At 52.4% G+C, this 18,330-nt stretch overlaps 1 protein-coding gene across 1 annotated transcript in view; it reads right to left on the reverse strand.

Annotated features, from left to right (window-relative positions):
- TG (thyroglobulin) overlaps positions 1–18,330 on the reverse strand; it is a gene marked incomplete at both ends in the record, with an annotated part of 242,150 nt that overhangs the window by 194,400 nt on the left and 29,420 nt on the right. Inside the window, 5 exons of the mRNA XM_082675311.1 lie at positions 5,500–5,724; positions 7,198–7,354; positions 10,044–10,198; positions 11,510–11,722; positions 17,214–17,414. Of these exons, the coding sequence (XP_082531437.1) occupies positions 5,500–5,724; positions 7,198–7,354; positions 10,044–10,198; positions 11,510–11,722; positions 17,214–17,414 (951 nt within the window). The remainder of the gene's footprint in view (positions 1–5,499; positions 5,725–7,197; positions 7,355–10,043; positions 10,199–11,509; positions 11,723–17,213; positions 17,415–18,330) is intronic.

The raw sequence follows: 18,330 nt of genomic DNA on the forward strand, positions 1-18,330 counted from the left end.
CCAAATAACTTCTAGAAGAAGTGAGCTGCTACCCAGTAAGGGTGGGAGCCAAAAGCGTGCCCACTCTTGGGGGTGCTGTCTTTGTGCCTGGCACTCCTCTATGTGCCACGTGTACATCACTACAGCATACCCAGGAGTTAGCGTTCTACCTGCACTTCACAGATGAGAAAGCTGAGCCTCAGGACACTCATGCATGACGCCCCCAGCATGCTCTTCTGAAAAGGGCAGGGAGGAAGTAAAATTATAGAACGCGCCAAGCACAGTGCCAGGTATTACAATGTCACCACGTTATGGGAAAGCTATCAGCGCCATTCTAGCCTGGAGAAAACTGATGTTCAAGGGCAAGGTCAACCAGGCAGTGAGATGACAGGGGTGGGATTCAAGCCCCATTCTCGCCAAACCAAAGCCTTTTCTCCACACACCAATTCAACCACCTTCCTTTGACGACGAAGTGAGCACAAACGTGTAGGATGTGCTCGAACGGAGCCAGCGTGGATCTGAGAGCTACTCTCTTGAGCGTGCATATGTGTGTGGTGTTTCTGAGTAAATCAGAAACTCCAGGCACACCCTGGAAACTGAATGGTGTGTTTTCCGGCCTGCCCTGTGCCATGCACATCCTCGCTCAGAGAGCGGGGTTTCGTTACTTCTATGAGTCACATTGTTGATCTTCTCTAGTATTTTTACCTCAGTACTGTGGCTGTTTTTTCAAGTAGTCTCCAAGTTCATTGCTAAAGGAAAACAAAACCTTTTAAGCCAGCCTTAGTTGCTGCCTCTGAACCCAGGGTGCAGGTGAAGGGGCAGAAAAAAGAGAGCTGGGAATTTTTGCTGCCACACATTTCAGGCCTCTCGACCACGCGCAAGGAACCTGTGCTCTGTTTCTTTCCATGTCTGACGTCAAGAGTCTTTTCCACCCAAAGGCACCTTTGTGAACATCACGGTGAGGCTCCGTTGCCTCCTTCCCCAGCAGGTGGGGCCTCCTAGAGACCCTGAGTCCGCCGCAGCAACTGGATGTCTATCCCTCAGTTAAATCCCTTCATGGAAATCACTGGGAAGTCCCTGGCGCCTCAGTTCCCTCTTCCATAAAATGAGGCAATTTGGCCAATTTGAGTTTGCAAGTTGCACAGAGCTTTGGGGTTATGCCATCCGTCTAGCCAACCCATTCCCAAAGTCCCCAAACAACAGCAGTCGTGTTTCTGCTGAAGAAAAATATCTGAGGAAGCATAACTGTCCTTCACTCCTTAGCCTGCTTTGCTCAACCCCACCCCTGGCCCCGTCACTCTCCAACCTAAAATTCGCCCCTGGTGACCCCACCAAACCCAGCCCCTTGCTGTGCCCCCAGGCCTCTCCCACTCTGGTCCTCTCCTATCTCTCAGGCCCCATTCTCCTGTCACGCAAACCATGTGCACTGTCCCCATAATGCCACAGCACCTCGTAACTCCCTGCTTTTGCGCTAATCTCCATTTCTGGAATGTGCCTCATCACTTTAGCGAACTCGACACGGGGGCACACACACGTACACACACACACACACACACACACACACACACACACACACACACCACTTCTTGTCTGCTCTTGTCCAAGTGACAATTTTAACTAGCCTTTAAGACTTCGCGCCAGCCTTTACTACCCCAGCAAGCCATCCCTGACTGCCCTGAGTGGGATGCAAAAGGCTTTTCACATGGTATTTTAGCTGTCTTTTCACTTAACCTCGCTTCAGCTAGACTGTGGGCTCCTTGAAAGTGGAGCTATGACGTTTGCTTCCCTAAGGATGTCGCGTGGTATTGGACACATAATTATATTTTGAAAGTTTGGATGGAATGGATGGATGGATGGATGGATGGAAGGATGGATGGGAGGACTGATGGAAGGAAGGACGGATGCTTGCATGGACAGATGCATGAATAGAAAGAAGGAAGGAAGGAAAGGAGGGAGGGAGGAAGGAAACAAGACATAACATGTTACTTCAGGAAAAAATCCGTAGAGAACTAGCTCTATTATAAGAATTTGCAGTGAACGAGTGACAGTGAATGGTGTTCAGAATGGAAATGGAAAATCCAGACAATTTCTCTGGGATTCTCCTTAATGGAACAACCTGGTATGAAGGTTGCCAGCAGGTAATTCTGAGGGGAAGCCACGTGGCTGGCAGTGAGGCAAGAGGGTGAACGTAACTGACCGCGTGGGAGGGGCAAGCAAAGCCTCCACCCCTTGCACTAGGCACTGCCTAGACTAAGGCTGCTACGCCTGCCTGAGTCACGGGAGGCGGACATTCCCACCAGTCTCCCTGAGTCACTGTCCCCCCGGAGACCATCCAGATTGGCCCCCCACGACGACACACAGAAACCCTGCCTTATCTCCACAGGACAATGCTCTGCTTGTAGCCTCACAGCTGTATTCCAGATGTGCTTCAGAAGGAAAAAGAGCCGGTAAGAATAGATACAAGAATCCGAGGGCGTGATTTCACCAAGAGCCCTTGTTGAGAAGGGAGACTTGTGAATCACCGGGCAGAACAAAGAATCTGGAAACAGCAGGGCTGAGTTTAAGTCTCACACGGACAGTTAGCAACAAAACAATGTGCTGAAGTTTCACTTTGTGTGAGGCACTGTGCTTTGTATCCATTATACTCAGCTATGCAAACCACGGCCCCCACGAAATAGGCACTACTGTCCCTGTTTTCCAGATTACGCCTCGTGAAGGTGGGCAGTGTCCCAAGAACCCACACTGAGAAGGTGCTGGAGCTAAGACTTGAACCCAGGTCTACCTGACTTCCAAGAGCAGTTTCCTCACACTCTTAACTGTATGCCCCCCAGCTGCTTCGTCAACCCCTTGGCATTAAAAATACCTGACATCCTGGACCAGAGCAATGCAGAAATTCAATAGAGAATGGATGTTATCATTGATACTGGAGAAAATCCAGGGCTTTTGGTACAGCTTTTGTGAATTCCATTCTGGACCTTTCTAACCATTTGGAGTAAGGGGTGGGGCTGAATGGTGTGATCAACAATGCTCTGTAACTTGGTAAAAAGCTGCCGCAGTTGAAGAACAGAATGTAGGTTTGTGTAGAGCTAGGATGGGTAGACTACAGCCCTCAGGCCAAATGCAGCTCACCTTCCGTTTGGCAAGCAAAGTTTTATTAGGACACAGCCACGTTTCTCTCCCCACAATGGACGAGCTGAGTCCACGAGACAGAAACAGAATGGTCTGCAAAGGCTAAAAGACTTGCTTTGGCCCTTTACGGAAAAAGGTGGCCACTCCTGTTCTGCAGCAAGTGCAGCCCTGGCCAAACCTTTCATTCACAGGCCCACCCTATAACTCCCACTCTCTCTGAAGCCGGTCACCCCGAGGCCGGGTTCTGATTCCCTGGGTCTCCACTGCTTGACACCCGTCAGGCAAGTCTGTCTGTGCTCCTGGCTCGGCTTCCCCTCCCACTTCCCAGCTGAGCCGCACTATCTGTCCTGGTAGACAGGAAATGGCCATCTAATCATCAACCGAGTTCCCTAGAGGGAACCGAGGACCAGATTCCCAGTCCATCCCCTTTATTTTACACACAGGAAATGCGGACCTGGCGCTTGACTGGTCCCTCTCTCCATCTCCTGCTGTCCCGCCTCTTGGCTCCAAGCTCCAGAGGGGGCACCCGAGGTTGGTGAGGCTCTTCAAGTGGGGCTCCCAGACCCCCTTATCAACACCGCCTGGGGTGATTATAAAAGCAGCCTCCTCCCAATACACGCATGTTTGTGCACAAAGACACACACACACACACACACACACATATATACACACACACACACACACACACACACACACACAGTGAGCTTTTGGCAGTGGAGCCCAAGGCTCTTCACAGCAAGTCTGAGAACACAGTGGCAGGTGTTGCAATCACCTCTGTTGCTGTGACCCTGTTTCTCCCACCCTGGCAGGTGGCACCATCCACGCCTGCTTCTACTTCTTATCTTCTTTGTTTGGGCAGCTCTGTTGAGGTGGAAGGATCGTGAGCTCTGGTCCCAGAGGACCTGGGGTAACTCATCCACAGAGAACCGAGTCCCTCCTTTGAGTCAGCCCTGCTCTGGGCACTACAGACCCATGACCTCATTTCATCTGAGCCTCAGCCTCTTCACCTGTCAAATGGGGCGATGACCTGCCACCGGGGGCGATAGTAAGAGTTAAGTATTTGTGAAGGTGTTTGTAAACTGCAAAATCCTCTGTAAGTGTTAGCAAGAAGTGGTTGTGTCTCTGGTTTCTGTGTTAAGAGTTAGCTGTGCCTGAAATCCAGTGTGGAGCTTAGAATTTGGCATGGATTTCGTAAGAGGAAAGGCCTTATAGCTTTTGTGTTGCAACCAACATGAATAGTGGAAAAATAAATAACTGAGAAACATAGTCTCTCTCTTCAGCTCAATAAAAATGCCTCTGTCTCATGCCATGTGGGAGGATGACTTCTCACCATGAGGCCCTGGAAGTTTCAGTAGTGGATGGAACAATGGCCCCCAAAGAGGTCCATGTTCTAATCCCTGGAAACTGTGAATATGTTAGGTCACATGGCAAAGGGAAACTAAGGTTGCAGATGGAATTAAGGTCGCTAGTCAACTGACCTTAAAACAGGGAGAGTGTCCTGGATTACCCAGCTGTGTGCAATCATAAGGTCCTTAGAAGTGACAGACAGCATGCAAGGAAGACCAAGGAAGACAGCATGCAAGGAAGACCATGGAAGAACGGCCCGAGAGCTACAACACTGCCGGTTTTGAAGACGAAGAAAGGAAGCCACAAGCCAAGAAATGTGGGCAACATCTAGAAGCTGGAAAAATCAGGAAACTGATTCCCTCCCAGGGCCTCTGGTAGGAATGCAGCCCTCCTGACACCTTGATGTGAGCCCAGTGAGACCCTGTGTGAGAATTCAAGCCTACAGAACTACAGCACAATAAGTGGGTGTTGTTTTAAACAGCTACATTTGTGGCGATTTGTTACGGCAGCAAATCACACAGCTTCTATTCAGGGAACCGGCAGCTGCAGTCTAGTGAGAATGGCTTCCAAGGCTGCTGATGTGTCAGGCCAAGAACAGCCCAGTAAACCTCCACCAGGAATCACTTCCCCTGAACCATCACGTCCTGGGATGATCGCTGGCCATTTGGGGATGGTGGTGGGTGACGTGTTGCCATAACCAGACTGGGAAAAGTCATGGAGCACATGGGGTAGACATCGGCCTTCTCCACCAAGACAGCGCAGCCCAGGCCACAGGGTCCAAGCTCATCAAGGACTAAGAGGAAGGATAACCTCAAACATGGGAGCTCTTCCTCTGTCATGTTGCCTCTAGTTTCAGCTACTACCTGGTGGGTGATAACTATATGCCTGTGAGTATATTTGGACAATTGAAAAGCTTTCATTCAATAAATAAATGAATGAGTCTCCACTCTGTATGTCAGAATAACCTCTATCAGAGCTCTGTGGCCTTTCCCACAACCTCGCATGGCTCAGTAACAGCGGTCCAGGGAGAGAGGGGGAACCTACCACACCCCAATGGGTCCTGACTGGCGTTGCTGGTGGCCGAGACTTGGTGGAATCCTTCCAAGCACCCAAACTGTGTCCTGGGAGAGGTGCCAAAGCGGTCCCCTTGGAGGAATTGGATGAATGTGTCTGCTGGGAACGTCTTGGAATTCAGATGAAGCTGGAATTTTCCACTTTGGATCAGATCTGTAAAGCGCCCAACGAGATCCTTGCCCACCAAGGCTTCCTCTGCAAGACACAAGATGAGGCAGGAGTGTCATTGCTCCTGCAAGGGTCAGGGAGGATCCAGGGACAGAGCCACCCAGCACATCCACAGCAAAAGGAGACATAGGCCTTTGCCAGTGTCTCATTTTACAGAGGGAGAAACTGAGACCCAGAGAAGGGGATTGATTGACCCAAAGATACACAGAATCAGAAGCACAGCTAGGACTCCAAACCAGATCTCCAGCTCCTGTCATTTCTGTGGCAGCAATGTGACCCCCACTGGTATAGGATATCATGACTTCAATCACTCGTCTAAGGTACACTATCCAGATACACGACTGTCCCAACCTTTGCCAAGCCACCATCCCTGCGCCTCAGTTTCCCCATCTGAAAAATGGGGCTAGGAATGCCCCTGTTGCAGTTGGTGAGGATTACAAGAGAGAATGTGATGGGGCCGATCAAAGGGAAGGCAGAGCCTCCGTCTCAGGTTCAGCTAAACGCTGAGAAGGCCTCCAGCTGTCGAACTCCAAGTGTTTCCTAGGAAGAAAGCAGATGCGTGAGCACTACATCTGGAGCTGGGGAGGGTCCCAGCACGCAACGAACATTCACGCCACAACGGCTACTGTAAAGGCAGCCCCAGGCCATGGACGCCAGGAATAAACATCTCATCCATTTGCAGCTTCAAACATACCCAAATTATGCCGGCTGTTTCCAGAGGAAAAAAAAAGTGACCCTTAATTCATAACGCTACTGGGGGGAGATGGTAATTAGGGTCACAGGCACTGCAGAATGTCTGAGATACAGTCTGCCTCCTGGGTTACACTGTGGCATTGTCTACAAGTTCCCCCTCATAGAACAGAGGTCGAGCTCCAGCCAGCCCCGACCCTCGGCATTTGGCCACCAGACAGTGGAAGAGGAAGTGGAGAAGCTTCCACCCTCTGGTCAGAAGCCCATGGGTTATGTCCCACCCTGGTTCAGAGTAACGATCGTAAGAGCCACTCTGCTTCTCCTTAGATCTTTCTACTCTCGATTCATCCATATCATTACCACTCCATTTTAAATAGTGTTAATAATGGGTTTAAACAGTGTCAGTGGTCTGAGACATTCTGTTTGGAAGTAGGCAGGACATAAATTATAAACCAATGGAGACGCCCTCACCCCGCCCCACCCTCCCCTACTTCACACCTGTCTTCCTTCTCTGTGCCCAGAAAACGAAGATGAGAATTAGAAAAGGTTCACAAAAGCGCAGCCGGGTGATATTATTTAGCTCTAGTCAGCTATGGACCAGAACTCTATTGCTCTTTATAAACTTCTCAGGAAGTAGCCCCTCCCACTAGCCCCTCCAACTAGCCCCTTCCTCCCACGGGAACCCTCCCATGGTTCCCTCCCTGAGCCCCACAGGAAGGCGCTGGGCCGCAGCGGCTCCATCTGATGGATAGGAGCATTGAGACCCAGCGAGTCTGTGCACCTTCACGGCAGCAGTGCGGGAAAACATACCAACATCACGCAGATCCGGGAGAGAGGCGGGTGGGACATCCTCCAGCCGCAATTTCCACGTGACATTGGCTCCTAACCGCTCCCCACTCAGACACTCCACCCGCACCGTGAAGTCGTCACAGACGGGGATGGAGACAGGGGTCCTAGCCGTCTTCACCTGCACGGAGACACGAGCTCAAGACACGGAGCAGGGAGCCAGCATTGCCGAGCCCGCGCCAGGCACTTAAACTGGCCCACGCCAGGCACTTAAACTGGCTTATGTTACTGTCAGAGGAGGTCGTGGAGAGGTCGTGACCTCCCTTTGACCCGGGAACTGGCCCCAGGCAATCAGAGCTCCTGAGCCCTCCCCTGTCCTCAGAAGGTCTGCTCTACACCCACCACCTGTCCCCAGTGGGAGCTGTTTGGGAGGACACAGCCTTGAGAGAGCTGGAAAATGAGGTTCCAGGTTCAGAGAGGTTGAATCACCTGCTCAGGTCACACAGCCTGCAGACAGAGGTGTAAGCAGAGTAAAAGCCAATGTAAATGGGAAAAGAATTTGAAAGAGAATAGATACACATATATGTAAAAATAAAATAAACTACAAAGAAAACAAATATACTTAGAAAAAAATAAAGATTTAAAGATTCTCAAAAAATTAAAAGGGCACAGACACACACACACACACACACACACACACACACACAAGAAAGCCTAAACACTCCGAATTCACGGGGCTGTACTTCATTGGAGAAACAACTTCTGCCGACGACTCGGCCAATGTCCTCACAACACCTACATCCAGCAGGACACGACCCTCCCTCCCGGGAAGCAACAGCTCCTCCATTGTGACCACAAGGCCTGGCTTCTCCTCCCAACCTGAGCACGGCCCTCAGTGCCCCCTGACCGTCTGCAGGGCAGGGTGGGCGGATGGACGGTGGTGGTGCCTGGTTAGCCTGGGGACAGTGCCGGGCAGGGGCTGGGGTTCAACACAAGCCTCACTGGGCCCTCTTCCCATCGTGCTCTTTCAAAAGCAACATCCCAAGAGCTTCTACATCAAGCCCCAGGGGGTGTTAGTTTATCAGAAGCTTGGGCATCTAGAGGTGAATGAGAAGGTTCTGTGTAAAAGGAAGGGTCTGTGAAGGACATCTGTCCAACCCACGATCCAGAGTCGATCTGGGCCTTGGCTGTCAGCCTGCTGCACGAGAGACCTTGACCACCTCATTCAGGGTCCAGACGATGCCCTCTCAACACAGGCCCTGGGCTGCAGGAGGTCATTCAACATGAATGGCAGGTCAAGCCACAGACTGGTACCAGGCACCTACTATGTGCCGTGCACCCCACGACGCCCAGGGTGCAGGTGCGCCAGTGGACGTGGGGTTCATGCCGCTGTCACTGGAGGAGAACTGCTGTGTGCCAGGTACCTGGTACCTCGCGGTACCTCCCGCGAGGCAATGTGCACACTTTCTGAACATCCTCCATTATTCAGGCCCTGCGTGGAGCGCCTTAAACACGTTAGCTAGTTTAGTCTCCAAAACAGGCCTGTGGAGTCAGAACTGTCATTACCCCACGTTACAGATTGAATTAGCTTCAGAGAGGCTGAGGGGCTGCTGAGCACCAGTGTATTACTGATGAAAATCTGTCCTGGCCACTGTAACTAGTGTCTGGCTTTGTTTATCTCCGATAATCCTCAGTGCCTAAAACCATGCTTGGCCTGTAACAGGCACCCAAACACTTGCTAAATGGAAGAATGAAGGAGGGAGAAAATGAGTGAAAGAATGAACAAATTTGGTGTAGTGAGAGTCTAGACTTACTCCGTGATGTGAAATCTCGGGCAACTTACTTACTCTCCATGGGCTTTAGTTAATTCACTTACCAGTCAAGGGCTAATGATACCCACTGAGCAGGGTGCTGTAATCATTAGCGATAAGGAAAGTAGAACTTGCAGCCTGGCACCAGGAATACAACCAGTGCTCACTAACCCATAAATATTGCTGATACTGCTGTCAAGTGCCTTTCTTTAGATAAAAGGGGGCAAGATTTGTTTCTCTTTGTTTTAAAATCAATACTCTTTGTATTTGGTTTTGTGAAAATGTGTGTTCTCTGAAATTCTTAACATGAGGTGCTAGAAATGAGTTGCTCTGATGAGACAGCAGCCTTTGAGCAGAACGAGGACTTATTTAACTGAGTGACTTTTAAAGACTCCCTCTGTGAACGCTTGGGACTTCAAATCACCAAAGTCCTTGCCTATTACACAGCTAAAAACTCTTTGGTAACCATGTCTCTCCAGTTGGCATGTAACATTTTCCTTCCAAGGAGGATCCATGATGCCTCCTCACAGATTTAAGGACTGGCCTGGCATAGCAGCTCAGAGAGCGTGTCGCAGCACTGCAGCCTCCCTGCCCCATTCCCAGGCTCTTTCTTCATGGGTGGGGACAGTACCATATGGTGACCACAGCTCTGTCCTCACGTCAGCCGGCCTGGCTCTACCATTTCCCAGCTGTGACTATGGCCAATTATTTTTACTCTCTAGTAATAACATGGTAACAATAATAGGGCTCCAGTGAGGATCGCATTAACTAACCCATGCTAAGGGATGCACAGTGCCTGGCACAATCTAAGCACTCAGCACGCATTTGGTTTGGTATCTTTATGCAGAAAGAATGGCCAATGATGAGATGGATACCAGATCCGCCTCTGCCTCTATGTCATTAGCCTTGTCTGAGTTACTTTCTCATCCTGGGCCTCAGTTTGCCCATTGGTAAAAGGACCGTGGGTTGAACTGTAAGTTCATTTGAAATCTGAGGTTCTCTGCCCGGTGACCCTCAGCTCAGTCCAAGCCCCCCTTGTGGGGAAGGCCAGGCACATACCTGGATCTGACAGAAGCCGCGGGCTGTGAGCTCGTCTAACAGGAAATGCTGGAAAGCTGGCAGCAAGCCTGTGTAGTCGGCGTGGCACACCTTGCCCGGCGGGAGCTGGAGCTGGAGCTGCCCTTGGGTCCAGAGAGTCTGCCACAGCTGGGGCCCTGCAGACAAGCACCAGAGGTCAGCAGACAGGGGCGGAAGAGCTGTGGGATTCTTTTCTTTGTCTTGTTTGGTTTTTCCTCTGCAAAAATAACCCTTCTTCATTTAGCTTGGAGCCCACGAGCACTGCCATCTTGCTTGTCACCCTCTGAGTCTAACTACTTCCTAGCATGCCGGCTCGTCTCAAATTACTTCGCACCCTCACAGCAAACTCAGTCCTGCCTCAGCCTCTAAACCAGGCTGCTTTACATTTACATGGGACCTGGACATTCTTGTTGGAAAATCTTCCACTTGCACTCAAACAGGGCCACTGCACCTGGTTTGGCCAGTTAAGAGTTTCACCACAGCCTATGTGAAAGGCTTTCTCTAAGGTTGCTCAGTGCACAACCTGCACAGTCGTACACAGCAGCCCTGCACTCCACTTTAGGAGCTCAGGACCTATGCCTCTCTTCTCCCAAGTCCCTTGCTCAGTCGTGACCAGTCTGGTCTTAATTTCGGCTCAGGCCACTCTGTCATCATCCAGGGAAATAGGCCACGTATTTGTCCAAATCATATTTTGAAATTTTTCTGGATAGTATTCTCTCTTTCAGAATGCTTTACGGCAAATACTGTCCTTTGATGCTCTACCAGCCACCCAGAGCCTTGTGACAGTCAGTCCCAGGATCTGGGTCTCCCTCCTGAACGCCCCTCCCGCTGCCCTGGGTGGACCCAGCGCCGGTCCCCGAGTCCGCCCCCGGCCTGGCTGTGAGTAACCATGGCCAGCCTTTGCCAGGACAGATGCAGTCAGAGCCTGATGTGGCCTCACAGCCATGTGCATGTGAAAGTGGGTTTGCTATGAGAATAGGAGGAAGGAGCTCTGCCCATATTTAAATATGGCCCAGGCCCACAGTGATCAGAAAGGATGCCATACCCCGGAGCTCCAGATGGACCTGGGGGCAGGGCTGGCGTGGCAGTCACTGTCCCTCTCAGAGGCCGGACCAGCAGCTCTAAGCTTGCCAACACCATAGTAACCAATACGGCCAGTGGATCACCTGTATCTTGAATGCAGTCCTGTATCCAAGAGCCCAGAATGATGGCAGGTGTCTCAAGGGGCAGATTGCTCCAGAGAAGCCACAAACAGCGCTTCCCCCCCAGGGGTCTGGGAAGCACATCTGCTCCTTCTAGAAGAAAATGCTCCATTGGACCTTCTCTCCTGCTCTGATGCCACCTGGCTTACGGTGGACAGGCTACACTCGGGTGGGGAAAATGAAGGCCTCGGCCCCGAGCCCTGAGAGGGAGTGGGGCACCGGGCAGCCCTTCCTGGGGCCACTCACGCTGGCAGGCACGGGGCTGAGGGGGCTGCGACTCCCAGCGTCTCCTCTGCAGGCTACACAGCAGCGGCCCTGGCGGGAAGGCACTCCGGTAGCCCGGGCGGCACAGCAGCTGGCACCGCTGCATGGCAGCCCCTCCTGGGCCTGAGGCTGGCGCGCACAGGAGGGCCCCGCCGGCCACATCCGACACGTTGAAGGGCAGTGGGCACTGCGGGCCTAGGAGAAGGAAAGGGACAGCTGTGGGCACCTGCCCAGCGCCGGGGCTGAGCACTGCCCCCCTCACTGCCGCTCACTCGCACGGGGGGCCCCCGTCCTCCCTTCCCTCAGGCCAGCCTGGGCCTGTCCCCACCCTGCTCCGCCCTCCGCCTGGCCGAGCCCATCCTCTCTCGGTTTTATCACACGCCTGAGCAGGGCGGACTCTCGTTCCTCCACCACCAGCTCAGGCCCTCTCGAGCTTCTTCCCGTCTCTTCCATCTCTAAGTCCCATTCCCAGCCAGTCTCCTCCACCTCAAGGCCAACGGGTCCAGAGCTCAGTGTCTGCTGCCCACACCCGCTCTGGCTTCAGCACCCCGAGCTCAAGGCCTGGCACCTCCAGCCAGGAACATGGCAGCCAAGACGGTCCCACCTCCTCTGCCCATCAGCTGAAGCAGTGGCTCACACCTCCTCGACTTCTCTTCATTCCCACCGCACTTCCTTCATTTAGACATTCGTCATCTTCTTCCTGAACGGCTATCGAAGCTTCCTCGCCCGCTCCCCGCATTTGGGCCTCATCCCCTGCCCTTCTGCTCCCGTGTCCAATCCAGTCCCCGCCGCCGGCAAAGAAATGGAGCTGGACTTGGCTCTCAAGACCCCCCGAGCGCCTGCTGACCCAACTCCCTCTCTCTGCTCTGGTCTCTTCCAGCCCCGTTTTGCCCCATAGTTGTCGTTCCCTGACCGTAGGCTGGTTGCACACCCCATGCCCTTCCCTCTGCCTGCTCACCTGCCTAGAAGTTTTCTTTTCAGGTCCTCAGTTATCAGCTCAACCCCTCAAACTGTCTAACCCTTCCATGGTTCTCCCAGGCCGACTTAGGCCTCCTTTCTCTAAGCTCTCAGGCCACTTGGAGTAGACCACCCCCCGCCGCCCCCGCCGTGTTATCAGTTATTCAAGACTCTATCTGCATTCTGGTCTCCCCACTGGATTGGGCTCCGAGAGGAAAGAGGACCCCTTTCCTCTGTTCACCCAGGCCATGGCACAATGCTGACCCAGAACACAAGCTCCATGAGTATGTGTTAAATAAGTGGGTAACTAAGTAAATTAAAGGACAGGCATACTCCGTGCGACAATTTCACACCTGGCTAGAGGTTTAGTTCATCATCTGACCGAAGCATAGCCTTGCTGCCTGCATATGTCTGGCTTTAAAATCTGCAACCCACATGTGACTCAGGAGTACTTGGGGGCCTCACAGATGGAGAATGACCCATTTTGATCTCCAGGGGGCAGCCTGGGTCTTCTATCTAATAAAGACGATGGCCTCTGGCCAAAATTTTGCACTGTAATTTGAGGGCTTATTGAGTTGGCTCTTACCAAGTACCATGTATACGCTGAGGATGGGAAGAGTCAGCCTGTGGGCTATGGGGCCAGCCTGCAAGCTTTGAATCCTGGCTCAATCATTTACTAGTTGAGCCCCCTAGAGCAAGTTAATTACTGTCTCTGTGACTCCGTTTTCTTGCCCATCAAATGGTGAGGATAGCAATAGCGCCTACCACCTAGGGATGGTGTGAATCAAAATGAATTAAGGCATGTAAAGAGCTCAGAGGAGTTACTGGCAGCTAATAAATGGTCATTAATGTTAGCTATTATTATTATTAACAATAACAACAAGCGTAATACATTATTGCCTGATTGGAAATTATAGGATGTGAATTCACCCTTTCAGAGCAATGAAATAGCATTTGATGCACCACGAGGGTAAACTTCTGAGAGAAATAATAGCTGATATTTACCACGAATTTTAGAGGTTGTTTAACTCTGTCATGATCAATACTTAACTGGACCTCACTCAAAATAGCCCTATGAAGCAGGGATCCCCGGTTTTATCATCCCCCTTTTACAGATGACAAAACTGAGGTTTGAGGATTTGGAGGGACAGAGCCAGGGCTTGAGTGCTGGTTCTTTGAACCGAAGCACTATCCCAGCAGGGAAAGGCCCTTTAGTCTGGCGCTGCTGAGGGGGGAAGGGTGCTCTTCCCTGGGCTCCCTGGCTCCCCGGCTCCAGCATACCCTTTCCAGAGCCCGCAACACTCAGTGTTATAATGGCTCGCAGACGTCTCCCAGGCCCCGGCCCTATTTCTGGCTTGGACAGCAGGCTCGCCAGGCTGGGGGAGGACTCCACCCCTCCGTGCTGAGCGCGGGATTGTGCACAGCCCCATACGTCTCTGAGCCCCCGTGTCCGACCTCTAGGATGGCAATAAAGGTCCCTGGCACTTCCGACCACCAAGGCGGGCCAAGTACAGGAGGGAAGGTTTTGGGCACCTGGAAAGCCAGAGCACCGCTGAGTTGTGACCTCTCACGTGGGAGGGCGCCCGGGCCCCGGGCCGAGGACCTGCGAGGGGCTTCCCACACCAGCAGCCAGGCCCCCATTGGCAGCCAAGGCCACTGAGGCTGACGAGGCCCAGCTCCTCCTCACGCCAGGCAGAGCGGAACTGGAACCTGCATGCCCCCGCATCTCCAGCCCACGCTCTTTCCTCTGTCCTCCGAGGCTTCCTGCAACTACTTGGCCAGGCCCCTCTCAGGACTCATGCAGGATCCCCAGCTGGACCCGTATGTGGGCCCAGAACTGGCTCTCATCCTTCCCGCGGGACCCCAGGGAAAACCCCTCACCATCTGAACCTCCAATACCACACCTCTATTTAAAAACCACTGTGCGGCCCGTGGTATGTGCCCGGGATACTGTTAAGAGCATCACCAATACCAACTCCTTCAATTCTTCCCACAAAGCTGAGGGGTAGGTCCCACTATCCTCATTTCTCAGAAGCCAACGCTGAGGCACACTGAGGGTAAATATCTTGCCTGTGACCCGAGAGCTAGGACACGGCACAACCGGACCCCAGAATCTATGTTCTCCACGAGTGTGCCAGGCGTGTGTGCATGTGTGTGTGAAAAGCGAGATGTCAGTGAGGGAATGTGCACATGTGAGCCCCTGGTGCACAGAGTAAACCTCAATAAATGCATGTTCCCCTCCAGGTCCCCAGGATGGCTCTGTACCCTGGGGCTCTTCTGGTTCCCCTCCATGGCCTTTTTTGGGAGTGGGCCAGTGAGTGCTTTGACTTGGCTGGGAAGGCATCTCCTCCTGGGGTCTCCGCGTCGTCTGAGACACAGACGTTCCTCTCGTCAGCGTCTCACCCTGCCCAGCCGACCTGCTTTCCCATGGCCTACCTCCCCAGTTTCACTGAAATGCAGACTCCCTGGCTATGGTTTGACTCATCCAGCCTCCGTGGTCGGGGAGGAGGGAAAAAGGAAGAAGTATGGAAACTGACGTGAATTGAACACCCACAGCGGGCCAGCATGGAGAGGGCACTCTACCTCCTTAATCTCACGCAGTCCTTCCAAAGGATAACTGCATCATTGCCATTTTAGAGGCTAAGAGAGCAAAGGCTCAAAGCAGCTGAGTGGCTTGCCTGGGGCACGTGCTGGTGACTGGACTAGAAACCAGATCCTGCTTCCAGCCCCTCATACAGGAGCTCGTGCGCACGGCGCATTTACTGTGTGCCAGGGCCGCCCAAGCATCTCCCAAGAACTGATTTCATCTTCACAGCATCTCTGTGAGGCAAGACTGTTGTCACCCTCATCCCACAGGTGAGGACCCCGAAGAAGCGGGACCTTAAATTTCTGCCCTAAGTCCTATAGCAGCAAGTGGGGAGCCAGGCCTGGCCCTGGAGGCTGCCCTCTGAGCCACCAGGTGAAGCTGTTTACAGAGACTATTTGAATTAGTCTTAACGATGACTCTAAGAAATAGCTACGATTCCCCATGCCCATTTCACCGATTGAGAACCTGTGGTCCAGAGAGGTTAAAGGACTAGCCCAAGGTCACCCGCAAGGGAGGTGGCAGAGCTGACACTCAGGTCTGTCTGTCTGGCCCCTACATCTGAGCTTTCTCCACCACGCTCTGCAGTAGGTCAGCAGGAAGGGGCTTCGTTAGCGCTGGCTGTTCCATTTGCCAGAGGTGTGGCTTTCAACATATTAACGAGCTTCTGTGAGTCCCAGTTTTGCCATCTGTATAATGGGGAGTAGGACTGTTCTATTTACCTGCATCGCTGGGAGGCAAAAATGGGATAAGTAATGTGAAAAGCACATTTTAACAGGTAAATCTCTGCACAGGTAAGTTATTATCGTGGAATCCTGCAAGGCCAAGCCGCATGGAGTCTTCTCAGGCCCCAGAAGAGCTGTGCTTCCGGACCTGTTCCTGCAGGAGACACATCAGGCTGTTTCCTGGGTCCCAAACAGTGCAGACCACTCTTAGATGCCCTGCAAGTTCAATGTGCGTGGCGTCCGACCCTAAGGCTGCCACATCACTTCTCTCGGCAGCATCTGGCAGGGAGCTCTACTCATAAATACCCACTGAGCACCTACTATGTTCCCTGCATGATGGAAGCTGCTGAGGCCCTTGAAGCAGGCCCCGTACAGAGAGGGGGAGTTGGGGGCTTGGGAGAAAAGGCGTGTGGTGAGAGCCGTGGGCACACGCCACAGGTTAGGGTCAGGTGAGGAAATGGACAGAAGGGGACAGAGACCCACAAAGAGAGCAGGTGACTCTTCCTTCCCACCCTTCCTTTGAAGAGACCCCCTGTCTCTTTACAATATAAATATAAATTTACAAATATAAAAATTCTCTTTACGCATAGAAATCACTAGACCTAATTAAATGTGTCCGCAGTTCCAAAATGTTGCTTATAGACTGCAAAAGTTAAAAATAAGGCAACGAAACAATAAGGACAGCAAAAGAAAGGCAATTGCAATAAAATTAGTATTTAGTACAATATCCCTCGACCCTGCCAGACCCAACATCCCAATTTGTAATAAATATTTTGCAATGTCTTCATTTACTGTTCTGAAACGAAAGTCACAGATAATGTAACCTACCTGTGCCCATAAATTTTAGCGTGACTGCAATGTTCTGTGACTTGAGTATATAGGAGGAATGAAAGGTAAGTAACTGATAATTAAATAATATTTTAATAAGTAATAATGTATTTCAATAGTATAATATATATTCATAAGAGATATGTTTCAATATCTGATATCCAAATGATTTTTAAACTAGAAATAAAAATAAACAGATCGACACCTCCACGGACTCCTAAAGCTCCCTGGCTGGGATGGACCCGCCCACACTGAGATCCTGCTGTGTGTACCCTCCTCTCCACTCGAGGATGGGGAGACCAAGACCCGGCACCCCTCAGCAGGCCTGAGCTTTGTGAGGCGCCGGCTCAGGAGGTCCCTGCACGGGCTCTCCTTGGTTTGAGCCCCAGGGCTGGGCATTGGTACAAAGCAGACGCAGTTTCAGCATCACGGGAATCAACTGTGACCACATCCCTCTTGCGGTTCCCTTGTCTCCCTTCCTGTCCCCACTGTCCTGGCACCTTTGGAGTCCCCCCAACCCCAGCCGGGACAAAGGAAGAGATGAGCAGGACCCCACCAGCCCAGGGAGCCCCTCTGCAGCATCACCACTTACTCTCACAGGCCGGCTGGCTCCCAGCCACGCGGGTCCCAGGCACCTCCTCTCCGCTGCCCAGGACACACCAGCAGCTGCCCTGGGACGGGTCGCATTGCACTGGGGAGAAGCCTCCATCCTCCGCCGTGCAGGCTGGGGCGTAGCCAGGGCTGGCTCTCCTGGAGGGAACTCCACTCTGGAGCACTTCACAGAGGCTCGGGCCTTGATGCAAAGACAAGCCCTATGGGCTCTTTGCCCGTGAAGCTGCCATAGCCCTTGTCACCACCCACCACCGACTGCCACCTGCCTGCAGGGCCCCAGGGTCTGGGGTGCCTCCCCACTGGGGTGTTGAACTAGGACAGGGCAAAGCCTGGGCCTCGCTCAGGTCTGTACTCCCCTATCTGCTCCATACACACACACACACACACACACACACACACACACACACACACACACACACGTGAGCAACCACAGTTCAGATGATAAGGGCAACAACAGGAGATGTGCAGGGCAGTTTAGGAGTCCGTAGGAAGGTAGTGAACTCCGCCGTGGAAGGGGGAGGCCCGCAAAGGCTTCCTGGAGGGACCTATGGGTGGGCTGAGTAAGACTTAGCCAGCTGGTAGCGGGAGGGGTGGGAGGTTTGCAGAGGCTGAACCAGAACACATTAAGGCCCCGGGGGAAGAGAGTGTCTGCCTGCTTGAAACGTCTGACTACAGTCTATTACACCTGGATCTTGATGCTGAGATGGAGAAACAAGAGAAGCAAAAGAAGTTACAGGAGCCACACACACAGGGGCCCATGAGCCACAGCAAAGAGCCTGGCCCTAAGGACCATGGGGAGTGTCGATGGGTTCCAGGCAGAGGAGGGACATAAACACGTCTGCACTTTATGGACATCGTCTTGACCTCACCGTGGAAACCAGACGGCGGAGCCAGGCTGGAGCCTGTGGTGGCATCCGTGCTGCACAGCTGGTCTCCCATGAAAGCACCAGTGCCCACTTTAATAGGGACCAGCGCTGGTTTGCGCCTCTAGTTACGAAGTGCAGCCCCAATCTCTGCTGTGTGTATTTCTCCCAAGAACCCACTGAAGTGGAGGAATATTGTCCCTATTTCATAGGTGAGAATACTGAGGCACAGTG

This window comes from Grampus griseus, assembly GCF_964374135.1.
Source record: "Grampus griseus genome assembly, chromosome: 17".
Classification (NCBI taxonomy): domain Eukaryota; kingdom Metazoa; phylum Chordata; class Mammalia; order Artiodactyla; family Delphinidae; genus Grampus; species Grampus griseus.